The sequence below is a fragment of the Castor canadensis genome, chromosome 7 (genome assembly GCF_047511655.1).
Source record: "Castor canadensis chromosome 7, mCasCan1.hap1v2, whole genome shotgun sequence".
Taxonomy (NCBI): Eukaryota; Metazoa; Chordata; class Mammalia; order Rodentia; family Castoridae; genus Castor; species Castor canadensis.
In genome coordinates this window covers 77,178,267-77,191,458 of record NC_133392.1, presented here as the reverse complement: position 1 = coordinate 77,191,458, position 13,192 = coordinate 77,178,267, and the positions used below count along the sequence as shown (strand labels likewise).

The 13,192-nt window shown below is 46.2% G+C and overlaps 1 protein-coding gene across 9 annotated transcripts in view; it reads right to left on the bottom strand.

Moving 5' to 3' along the window:
• Wdfy4 (WDFY family member 4) overlaps positions 1 to 13,192 on the bottom strand; it is a 293,488-nt gene that overhangs the window by 87,395 nt on the left and 192,901 nt on the right. For all 9 annotated transcript variants that reach the window (XM_074079382.1, XM_074079385.1, XM_074079383.1 and 6 more), the window contains 3 exons: positions 12,819 to 13,025; positions 11,489 to 11,540; positions 8,883 to 9,049 (listed from right to left, as the gene is read on the bottom strand). In XM_074079382.1, coding sequence (XP_073935483.1) covers positions 8,883 to 9,049; positions 11,489 to 11,540; positions 12,819 to 13,025 — 426 coding nt within the window. The remainder of the gene's footprint in view (positions 1 to 8,882; positions 9,050 to 11,488; positions 11,541 to 12,818; positions 13,026 to 13,192) is intronic.

The window sequence follows — 13,192 nt, the reverse complement described above, 5'->3', positions numbered from 1 at the left end:
GATATCAGAACACACACACACACAGTCACACACTCCCTGTTTCTTTGTGCCACATCTGGCCTCTGCCAGCAAGAATGCCATCACCTACAGACCCAGGAGTCAAAATGAATTTCTTTTCTTTATAAAGTTACCAAGTCTCAATATTTCATTATAGTAACACAAAACAAACTAATAGAGAGGATTATGCCAGGCTGCTTCAACTTTTTCTCTTGTATCTTTAAGGGATGACACAAAGAAAAATCTATCCTCCAGTGCACACATTGAGATGTGAAGACATAACACTAGCCCTGGCCTAAGCAGTTCCAAAAACTCTCCCCTCCCCATGATCCCAGTCCTGTTACAGCCTCCATGGTGCCTGCAGTGGGGCCTCAGAGCACATGCCATGAATGGGTGCTTCCCTCTGGGGAGACTTAAGTAACAACCAGAATAAACCAAACCACAAGAAAAATGTCTGGTGAGAGCTGGGTTAATAGCTTAGAAATTGATTCTGCAAGAAAAGAAATGGCATTTTAAAAACTGGAAAATGAGCCCCAGTGAACTATTACCTGCTCTTCCATTTAAATTAGTCCTGGGAGGGCTCCTCCCTGTGTTACTCACTATGAAGAAATCCCTCACACCATGACGCTATTGATCTGAGAAGAGTAGAACTTTTGCTACATAAGTAGAACTTTTAAAGGTCTGTTATCATTTCTGATGGGGATAACAAAGAAAGTAGTTATACTTTGCTCTGTGTATGATGCAGATTGTTTGGAAATTGAAAAATGCTAGAGCTGAAGTTGCAGGGGCAACAGCCCTCTGGGTCGTTCAGTGGTAGCTCTCACCAGCACATTCTCCCCAAGAAGGCCTTGGGGGGAGAGGGTGCAACTCTGTGGGACAAATCACATGCATGTTCTCTGGAGTCTTCTCTAGCATACTCAGTATAAACTGTGGTGCAGGCCCTGAATTTATAGGTGGAGAAACTGAGAGAGTCCATTGGAGATACCCAGTAATGGCTATGGTCACACGTCTATTCTCTTAGATTCTCTTAGATTTGTGTACAGGGTGGATGAGCCTGCTGAAAGAAAGCCTTATCCCTGATCATATTTATGGTCTATCACTCATTCTACATCTTCTGCTCTCGAAGATACTAGTAGGATTGACATATGGAATAACTACAGCTGTCCCTTGGTATCCTTGGGAATTGGTTCCAGAACCCCAACCCACTGTTACCCAAATCCACAGATGTTTGAGTTCCTTCCAGAAAATGATGGTGTATTTGCATGGAAGCTATACTTAAAATCCTTTCTAGATGACTAATACATACCTAATACAATGCCAATGCTTTGTAAATAGTTGACACGTAGTATTGAATAGAGAATAATGACAAGAAGAAAGTCTGTACATGTTCAATACTGACATGAGTTTAAAAAAAATATTTTTGATCCCCAGTTGTTTCAATCTGTGAATGTGGAAGCTGAAGATATTGTAGGCTGGCGTATTTTTTTTAGAGATTTCTGAGAAAATGTTCCGTATCAAGAAGGGCATAGTCTGTGTCAATTATACTTTCGCTGGCTGTGCATGAATTCTGGCATCCATTTTTTCTACCTTGACCATGATTAAGTATTCAGTCACACTAGCAATCAAATGGATGTTAAAGCAATATGGAGGTCCTGTTCATATATATGTATATGAATTTAGCAAAAAGGGAAAGAAATACAGTGTATGGATTGCTTTATGTAGGTATGTCATCTCAGCTTGAGACAAGGAGCAGGGATGCCCCCTGCCTGCCTGTTTGTGCCACTTCCACAATGAGATTAAAAACAGCCAAGCTTCCTACCTGTCTTGCAGGCTTGGAGGAGACCAGGTGGAAATGGCAAAGCCTTTGATATTGTTTGGTTGAAATATATCACAGCCCCGAAGACAGTTCAAAGTCTAGCCTGGCCTGAGTTCACTGATGATCTGTCCCCTGGCAAATGGTTGATATTCTGATTGATATTGGAGCATCTCTAGTGAGGATCGTTCTGAATGCAATAGAACCTGGGCTTGGGAATTGTAACAGCCTCAATCTGAAGTGTCCCTTGAAAGCTCGGGTGTCAAGGGCTTAGTTGCCAGCTGGTGGGCTTTGGGGAAGTGATTGGATCATGGGGCTCTGACCTCACCAATGGGTTAATCCACTTAGACTCCTAATTTCATGGCCTTACTGGGATGTGGAACTTAGTTGGAGGAAGTAGGTCACTGGGGTGTACCCCGGAAAAGTATAACTTGTCACTGGTCCCTAGAACCTCTTTCTTTGCTTCCTGGCTGCTATGAGGTGAGCAGCCTCCTCTGTCACATGCTCCTGCAACCATGACATTCTGCCTCGCCTCAGGCCCAAAGCAAGGAGCCAGATGATCTTGGACTGAAACCTCTAAAACTGTGATATGAATTTCCCCCTTTAAAGTGTTTTTCTCAGGTATCCTGTCAGAGCAATAAAAACTGACTAATAGGAATTTATTCAAAACCTTTGTGCGCATGAGAATCACTGAGGCAACTTGATAAAATTCATATTCCCAGGTTACATCCTTAGAAGTTTCCGTTTACCAGGTGTATGGTGGAACCTTAGAAGCTGCCTTTTCATATGCTGCCAAGAAGCTTTCAATACAGATGATACAAAAACCACATATGGAGAAACTGAGGCATGGTCGCCGCTAGGCTGAGAATGATGGGGTTTCATCTGATATAAAGGATATTGCTCAAAACGTACCCATCCATTTGTGCCTTCATTCTTTCCCCAGTTAAATGAATGTGTACCCACTGGTAGGCACAACAGGAACTAAAGCATGCCTCGAGGTTGCTTATGTCTAACAGAGGCCTCCCACACTGTGCAGGAGACCCCCTCCTCTGCACTCTGCTCCTCCAGAGCACCTGCATGGCTCTGGGATTGCAGAGGAGGGGGTCTTATACACACTGAGGGGGAGAGGGTGACAGAGAAGTGATTCCCAAGGAGGTAACCTAAGGCTGGGGTTAGATTAAAAAAAAAAAAATAGGAGAAGAGCATTCTGAGGTACAAAGTCTTTAACCTGCTGGATATGTTTGGAGATTTTAGAGAGTTCTGCATAATTAGAGCAAAAACTCAGCTGTGTATGTGCCAACATGCATGTGCACATGTATGTGCGGGAGGTAAGCCAGCTCAGGAACATCCTTGTGTACAAAGTGTGCCACAGAGATTTCTACAAGGTATTATGTAGATGACCCGGGCAGCTGTGCAGTTTAGAAAGTCCTGGTGATTCACCCAGCCAGAAGCTTCAACAAAGCAAGGTTAACATCCTTCTTCACCTTCTACAAGCAGCCTCAGCTGAAAATACCTGGGAAGAGCTTGGCGGAGAGAACATTCACTGCTGCCCCGAGCAAAAATCTCTCCCTTTGAGCTGCTCGCTGCTACCAAGGTCAAACTCATATTTTTACACTGAGTTTATATGAAAAAAAAAAAGTCAGGCATTTAGTTTTTCATGTGATCAAAGAGAACAACAGCAAAAACAAACTCACTGGAGTTGACGCTGGATGGATGTGGAAGCTTCGTGGAGGGGTACAAGCATCCCTGACCATGCAATGACTGACAGGGGCCCACAATTAACATGCTGTAAATCCACCACCCTGATGTCAAATGGAGCTCTTTGCAGAGAAATGCATTTGTGGTTTGGGGAATCATTAATCAGTGATGCAAAGGCAGCACCGAATAATTGAATAATTACCATCCCAGGTACTGCTGGAGGCAACTGGAACTCGGTTGTTCACACAAAGAAATGAATTCAGCTGTAGCCACCCTGTAGTAACAGCAGGACTGCCAGCTTCCCTGGAGCCGGGCCAGAGACTTCAGCTCCACAGCGCTCCAGGAGGGACAAGCCACCAGGTTGCCTGGCCTCCTGGGCATAAGAACAAGTGCTTCTAAGACAGTAGGGGGAGGAGGAGCCAGAACTCTGTAGTGGGAGCATGGACACGCTGCTACATCCCTGTCCTGGGCTCCCTTCTCTTAGAAATTTAGAAATAACACAAGGCCCACGAGATCTCATGGAGACATCTAAATTAACACAGTTCCCAGTTACCATCAGTGCTTGCTACAAAATGTCTCAATGCAGGCCAGTGGAACCACACACACGCATACACTGCCTTGGGTACACTTTCTGTATATTAGCTTGGACATGTTCACGGTTAAAAGGTCAGTGTACCTGTTCTTCCTTCCTCGGCCCATAGTTTCTTTCAAAAAATCATGGTGGACCAGGAATAAGGCCATAGTGGATCAGGAATAAGGCCATAGTGAATCACTGTAGACCAGATCTAAGGTCTTTGTATATGAGGGGTAAGGCCACAATAGACCAGGGACAAGACCAGGGACTAAGGCCACAGCAGACCAGGAATGAGGTCATGGTGGAACAAGAACAAGAACATGGTGGGCTATGAATAAGGACATAGCACACCAGGGATAAGGCCATGGGTGACCAGGGCCTAAAGCCAGATTGGACTAGAGATCCTCCATGGTGGACCAGGGATAAGGCATGTGCAGAAAGGCAGGTCACATGCATGGTGTGCTGTGTTGGGCAGAGGAGCTGTGTTGGCCAGGACCTGAAGGCCTGCCTATACCCTCAATACCCAGAAGCTTACAAAGGAAGCATAAGAGGCCTGGAGATGCTGCTTCAGGCCTGACACGGGAGGGTTGCTGAAGGATCAAGTCTGGTAGAATTTATGTCACCTGCCCAGCACAGTGACTTGGGAGACAGTAGAGAGAGGGGGAACCCTATGAACTGAGAAGAAAGGAAGGAGACAAGATACAGCAACTTTATGATGGAAAGGATGAGCCTCCCTCCAGGTGCCATGGTGAAAGGACACAGAGGCAAGGTTTGGGACATTTACCTTTTAACATTTTTGCTACTAACAGCAATAGACAAATAGCAGAAGGAGGCTCTGAGTCCAGCTACACAGTCTCCCCTATGCCCAACTGCCCTCCTACGCACGACTGACTGGCATCTTTCTCCATAATAGGGTGCTAGATTTGTTGTAGCCACCTGTGAGGCCCCTCCCGCTCCTGGAGGGCTTCTTCCCAGAAGCCAGGTTCCCCAAGTGTGTCACCCCTCAGGCTGGGTCCTGAGACACTGAGGATAGACACAGATCAGGTTGAGGTGGCCAACTCCACACTGTCACTTGCATACCCCCAGCTAACTCCCAGGGACGACCTGACCACCATCCTTCAGGCTGAACTCTCTAGCCCAGCCAGTCTTTCCAGAGCATACACTCCACATGTGACGGGACGGAGAGACAAGGATGAAATCAACACACAGTTGTGTGACTCAGGGGATGCTGGCAGGGGAAGGTACAGAGTCCCAGGAGAGGTCCAGAGGGTTGAGCCCTGGGCTCTGCCAGGGTTTGATGCACTGGGGATGGATGCACCCAGAAGGAGGCCTTGGGTTGCAGGGGGAGCAGGTAGGATGATAAGCAGGTGGTAATAGGGTTGCATGCATCTGGCTGACAAGAGGTGTGGGAAGCAGGGGACAGGCCCCAGAGGCTCCACCAGCCAGCAACATTCTACCCATCACTCTTTAGTTTAGAGCAAAGTTTCCATCCTCTGGCCGAAGGATTTTATCTTCTTGTGCTCTCAGCCTCACGTTTTAAATACAGGGCCTCCATGGTTTTGGGGGGCCTTCAATCCAGGCCCCAACCTCAGCAACCTCCCTTTTTCTCACAAAACACTACATTTTGTGTTCAGTGTTGGAATTTTGAGACTGTCCCCATTCCAGCAGTCAAAAGTCTCATGGGCTCTATTCTGACTCTCTGTTTTGTCTTCCACCATCTTAGTGAGACAAGAATACCATGTGTTGGACCCTCATAGTCTTCCCTTCTGTGCAAACACTCTCCATAGCATGTCTGAAACACATGCCATTTCTTGCCCCAGAAGCATCAGTCCGAGTAGAAGTGCTTCATGGATTCACTGACAGGGTCTTCCTCCTTCCTCAGAGCCATGCCACAGGTCCCAGGGTTCTTACTCTTGGGAGTGTAAGAACAACCCCTAGGATGCTATTATAAAAGCAAATATGAGCTCCCTCGTAGGGGAGCTCCTGGGTCTACATGTGAGGGGAGCCACTGGGTCTGTGAGTGGAGGAGGTGGGGCTGGGAGTAGGTGGGGTCTGTACACAACTCCACCCAAGAGCCTGATTGCAGACACCCTGACCTATTTCTCCAGGAGGCCTGCCTGGTGGTCTGGCTCCACTGACCCTGGAAAACTCCGCCCACAACTTACTCATGACTTACATTAAACCAGAGGCAATATGCACAGCCTTTGCAAAGAACAAATGTTCAGACGGTGGCAAGAATCTCCTTGCCCCTGCAGTGGTCCAGTATCTAGTTTCAGTTCCCTGTGTCAATATGCTCCCCAGTCAGCATCCCCAAGCAAGTACCAGGAAACCAGGCGCTAAGTGGAAGCTGGACAGCTCCCTCCACCCTCCATCCCCCTGCTGGATTTGCATGTTCCCATCTTCAAGTTGTGGGAACCCCTGCTGCCACAGCAAACTGTGTGTGGCATTCCTGACAGCTTTCCACTGCGCTCCCTCCACGGAGGGAGGCTGAGAGACTGAAGCTTAAGTAAAAGACAGGGAGGCTGGAGAACAGTTTCTTCCTGGTCCTGCCTGCCTCAGTGGTAGGGAAGGATTCCAGACCTTATCCCCCCAACAACGTCCATGAGGGAAATAGAACAAGGCCAGACAATCTGCAACAATGATTCTCAGATAATCACAGGTGTCAAGGACACCTGCAGGCTGCAAGAGATTGAGAATGGGGCTCAGAGCCATGCCTATAAATCCCAAATCTGCCCTCAGCCCTGCCCTTGACCTCAGGACTGAAACTCCCAGGGTGACCTTGGGGGCACACAAGCACCTGGCTGTCTACAGAGGTTCACCTGGAAGGTGACGGGTATTGGGTGGGCAGAGGGCCTGGGGATATCCAATGTGGCAGGCAATATTCCAGAGGTGTCCCCTAAAAACCTTGGCCCTGATTATCCCACCACATACTGAGGAAGATACTGCTCTAAAGGGGCTTCACAAATGGAATCAGGGTTTCAACTCAGCTGACCTTAAAATAAAGGAGATCATCCTGTATTTTCTGCTGAGCCTACAATGAGCCCCTAAACCCACAGCAGCAGAAGGAGGCACTTCGAGCCAGTCCTCTTAGCCAACCCCAGGAAGAGCGGCCCCAACTTTACATCCTTAGGAGACTCTGCAAGGAGCCTGTCCCTGAGAGGATGTGCTGCAGCCTCTGAGACTTGTTCATGTTCATCTCAGGCTCTCTGAGCCTGTCACCTTTCTGGAAGTCCAGACTACTCACTCAGCCAGCCAGCTTCAGATCCACACTCACCACCCTGGGGCCAGACCAGACCACCCCTCAGCCTCATGCATTCATCTTCTTGTAGACCTCCCATGGCTTGCTGTATTCTACCACCCTCCTCCCTCCTCCCCCACAATGCCCTCCCCTCCTTCATTGTGCTGGGGCATCCCCTTCACTCACATCCCTGGAGAAGAACTTGGTCCACCCATGAGAACTTAGGTCCACTATCCCTTAGATCTCTTGACCTTTGGAAAGGGAAGAAAGTTAGCACCTCATGTATACCTCATTCTGACTTAGCCATTTTCTTCCCCTATCCCATTTAAATGGGACCAAAGTGGAAGGAAATGTCACAAACAGAGACTCACAAAGGTTATGTGACTGCTGCTCAGCATGTGGGCAAGAAGACACATGAGCTCAATCTATTTTACCATAGGGTAAGTGCTTCATCTTCCATTCCATTTGTAGACTTGGTAACAGGCCCTGTTCTTCATGGAGGCCCCCACAGATCTCTGATATGGTTTGCATGAGCATCCCCCAAAGGTCCATATGTTAGGACCAAGGCTGGCAGTATTAGGAGCTGTTGTGGGCTTTTAAGGGGTGGGGCCTAGTGGGAGGTCCTTATATCATTGAGAGTATTCTATAGAAGGGGCTTGTGGGATGTCAGCCTATAATCTCTCTCTCTCTTTCTCTCTCTCTCTCTCTCTCTCTCTCTCTCTCTCTCTCTCTCTCTCTCTCTCTCTCTTTCTCTCTCTTTCCCTCCCTCCTCCTTTCCTCCTTTCTTCCCTCCATCACTCTCCACTTCCTGGCTTGAGATATCATCATGCACTCCCACCATGATGTGCAACCCTCGCTAAAGGCCTTGGACTTGAACCTCTAAATAGCCTCTTGTCTTCATAAGTAGCTTGTCTCAAGTATTTCTTTGTGGTAATGTGAAGCTGATTAATACACTCTCTTCCAGCCATGCCAAGGACATACACACTAAGAGCCTGGACTCCTCCAACTCAGCCCCAGGGTGCTGGTTTTCCTGCCACCAGTCCCAGCCTGCTTCCCTAGCATGTGCAGACTTTAGCATCATATGATCCTTTGGAGGGTGGACAGTGCCAAACTTATCCTAGGCCTGAGTAGTAGCCAAGGGAAGGCCAAAGTGTGATGACAACTTGGACACATGGATTGGGGTGTCCAATTACACGGCCCATAAAGGTGTGAGGTGGACCCTCAGGATGATCAGGTTGCAGGCAGGCAGCCAAGGTGCTGAACTATAAGAAAGTCCAAGAATACTTACTTTGAAACTTGCCCCTCATGTTGTTATAAAGGTGAAGGTAGGAAGTGAGAGCAGATTTCACCTAACAATTTCTTATCTGGGTTGCATCTTTTAAATATTTTGACATGGGGTATGTAGGATTCTGTTTGCACCCTTAGCCTGGGTCCACAAATTTAAGAGGCTATTCCTTTTGCTCATTGAATGTCTAGTTGATAATAGGCAAAGGAGATCTTCCTTCCCTTGTGAGTGAAGACAGCTTGGTTCTTTAGCAAGTAGCTGGGGCAGCATGTATTACCTTTTCCTGATCAAGAAGCTCTTGTAAAATAACTTGTCTTTCCTGACATAGCTCCAAGAAATCTTCTGAATGCAGACTTTCATGCAAGGCTGGGAAGAACGTCAGTTGCGTGCAGTCCACGGCCACCTCGTCTAGCTGGCTGTCAGCTTCCTTTGCCATCGGCTCATCTGCAGTGGCAGAAAGGAATTCAGTCTTGGCATGAGCAACCTGACATCACATCACAAGGGAAGGCATGCAGCATGGGCTCGTGTCACTGAGAGGAAGGAACTATGAGGTTCTGGGACAGAAGTGCGCAGTATGGCTCACTCAGTGTGCCCTTCCACTGCCTCTGAAAAGGGCATCCCTGCCAGTCCCGGTGATGTGCTCAACACACCTCCTCCAAGCTGTTCACCTGGACCCCCTGAAGTGCTCAAGCGACTGCAAGACACCACTTCAAAATTCACTCATAGTCAGGAAAGAGGTTCTCTCCCACTTTGCTCACTCTTTTAAGGGTGTTGCTGATACTTTCTAAATATAGGAACAATATCTTCTTATGTAAAAAAACTTAGAAAAGCCATAATAAATGTCACCTGTGCTCCCAGAATGCTAAGAACAACAGCCCATTCAGTGAGCTCTTCTTGGTGCTTCCTCTTGGAATGCCATTCATCTCTCCAGTCCCAACCAGCTTGCTGCTGACATGTCAATGGGAACATTGACAGAGGCCATTTACTTTACCTGAGGTCACACAGGTGCTAAGAACTAGAGGCAGGGTCTAAACCAAGGATCTCAAGTCTCTTGATCACTAGGTTTATCTCAATATGATTGATCTGCTTGCAATGTCTTCCGTACACTTGTGCATGCGCATGTACACATAATTCTTAACATGATAATAATATTGCATTTGCAGTTTCTATTGGCTAATATTTTTTTATTCAAGATCACATCATGGGCACTTTCTCATTCCATTTAGTTTTTTGAACAACTTAAGTTGTGGTGAAATACTCTATTATGTGACTATTTCATAATCAACTAATCCATCTCCTGTCTTTGAGAGATACAGATGGTTTCTGTCTGTGCACTGCCAGGAATGGTCAGCACCCAGGTCATTTCTTTTCTAGATTAACTTTCTAGGGCAGGGACCTTTGGGTTTAAGATAAGTACACAACTATGTGTGTTTCTGAATCTTTTCTCCTGCTCCACCCCCATGTCCTGAGTGTCCCCTCACCTAAAGCAGGCATGTGGTTCATAACTGTAAAGCATGGGCCATTTCCTTTCTGCCAACGTGGAAGTACAATGAAGCAAACATGTAGTCCAATGTCATCCCAAGCCCTGTAATCACAGTAGGACCCCCAAGCCAACCTGCATCAGACCCAAGATTCTCACTTCTGGGTTTGTGTTACTGCAGACCTGCAGGGTAGCAAACTCAGAACCAAGCCAAGCTGATCTGTGCAAAGAAGCTGTCATTGGGCCAAGGAGGCACTGGCCACAGCCTAAGTTAGAACAAAACTCACAAACCACAGTGCTCCAACTAAAAGCAGCAGGATGAGAACACAAATTTGAGATATATTGGAGGGTGGGAGCTTTGGATGTGTTCATGTCAAAATGACCTCTAAAAGTAAATCATGAATTTCCAGCAAACCAACCTAACCAAATTTGTCCATGAGAATCACACAATGATGAAGCATTAACATAAAAAAATGATTCAAAAAATGTTTACATCTGAGAAATAATGACGACTAGTGCAACTATCATTTTTATAATCAGGTCAGTGTAAAAAGGTCAGTGTAAAAAGTATTAAATATCTACTCCATCCATTTTTATTCTAAGACACTTTTGCTTTGGCAGTACTAAGGTTTGAACTGAGTGCTTCGTGCTTGCAGGCAGGTTTTCTACCACTTGCGCCATGGCCCAAGTGCTCTTGTTGTTTTGGAGATAAGGTTTCACGTTTTGCCCAGGGTGACCTGGACTGCAATGCTCCTATTTTAAGCTTCTCTCTGTAGCTGGGATGACAGGAATGCACCACCACACCCAGTTTTTTTTTTTTTTTCTATTGAGATAAGGTCTTCACCATTTTTCCCAGGCTGACCTGGAGGCACAATACGCCTGATCTCAGGCTCCCTTGTAGCTTGGAATGACAGGCACATGCCACCCAACTATTGGTTTAGATGAGGGTCTCAGAAGCTTGGTGTCCCAGGCAGCCTGGAACCCCTTTTCTCCCAGTCTCAGTCTCCTAAGTAGCTAGGATTATAGGTGTGAACCACTGGCACCCAAGTATTCTAACACCTTTCTTATTTTCTTCCTAGGTATTTTTGGTCCCCAACTGAACACGTATTTGAGTCACTTGAAGACATTTTTAAGGCCTCCCTAATATAATAAATTGAGAAGATAGTCCCCCCCAAAAATTGCTACTATTCCAAACTTGACACAAATCCCCGCCCTCCCATCAGAGTGTCTCGATGTGGAATTCTGGAAGCACAGAAATGCAAAGAGCCTTCATGCTGGCTCCTCTAGCTTTGCAGCACATTTTGCACCCAAAATGTTAATTTAATATTATTAGTAAGTATTAAATAAAACTAATAATTGGTTTAATTATTGAAGAAAATAATTTAAAATGATAAACCCGTTACCTTGATTTTCAGCACTGGGTTGAGAACTATGACCCTTTATGTCTTGGCTTGCCTGAAAAGGACCAAAGAAAAGAGAAATTAAATCCTGAATACTATGTGCACACCTGCTCTTCCTTTTTGCAGATTCACAAACACACATGCATACATGCAACCCTTTCATATTACTCAAGACTCAGATGGAAGGTGGGAAAAATGCTAAATCCTAGAGGACCACAGTAAAATGCAAGTATTAATGCTGCTAAGTCAAAAGGAAAACCCACAGTCTCCCATTAAGTAGGATTTACAGTAATTACCAAAGATGATGCCAAGATGGGCTTAGAGAGTATGCACATGGGCCGCCCTGGAGAGGAGTCTGCCAGAGGGACCAGAGCTGGGGTTTCAGAGCCTGTCTTTGGCATTGTCACCAGCACAGTGAGCAGGTTACTTACTTTTCCTGCTTTAATTCCTAAGAAATATATTGAGGGAAAAAATACTTCATACCACTAGACAGTTGTTGACAATAGTTAAAAGTACAACTGTCTACCGAATGAGTTGAATATAATTTTTTCTTTAGGTTTTATGACGGATTTTTTAGCATGGATAAAAGATGCCAGAGTCACAGCCTAGGGAACAAAGTCAATGTCACCCCTTGGGGTGGATGCAGAAGGACATGTGCAGTGTCCCAATGTTTGGAAGGCTGCCTTTCTGAATATTTTAAGTTATGATTGCTGAGGAGGACATGGAAAACTATTATGATTTCACTATATCCACTACCAAATCAATCCAACTGACTTCCTGTCCCTTAAAAGGCAAAATGTGAGTTTGATGACATACTGTAAGCTTCATTAGTGCAAACTCCCAGGGACTGCCCAGATTTCCCTCCCTGGGAAGCAATGCAACCTTGATATCATGTGGACTATGTGGGTCACTGACTTGAGCTTGCAGAAATTGCTGACTTCAAGATATTTTCATTGTAAAACTTGTTGTACGATTTGCTCATGCAGAAAATAATGACCACAGAGCAGAGGATCCAAGTGCTCAACAACAAAGGATTTGTACTAGCAGACAATGCATATCACCCACTCTTTCCACACCCTGCCATCCAGAGGACTACCTGGATCAAACATAGATATGAACCACTCACTCATCCATCCACTCACTTGCCATCCATTCATTCAGGCTGTAGTTACAACATCCCTCCTATGTACTACTTTCTTCTGTTAAATGACATTGGGAATAGGTTATGGGACGCTTCTACATTTACCTGCTACCTACCTGATGAAAACATGAGACAGAATGGGTACAGAGACACTTCCCTACCCATCTCCTGCCCTGCTGCACCTATGCCTACCTTGTACCTTCCTGGGGTCAGGGCCTCCCATGGAGACAAGCATCTGATACGTTTCCTCATGCGAGCAGGTCCTTCTCTCCAGTCCAGTTCCCAGTGGGAGCAGGGCATGGTTTCTGCCATCTTGCCCCACAAGCCCAGCTTCCCAAAAAGCTGCTCCTGAATCCTGGCCCAGGCGTTGGCTGCCTTGATGTTTTCACATCTCCGCCTCTGGGAAACAGAAATACAGCATTCACCCTTTTTCCTTATAGGCCTGGCCCCAAATCTCCTAGGATGGACAAATCAATTTCCCCATAATTATTTGAGAAAGATATCTCTCTAGGCATCCCTGGGCACCCTCAGGATGTATATAGTGTTCTCTCTGGATGCAAGACCAG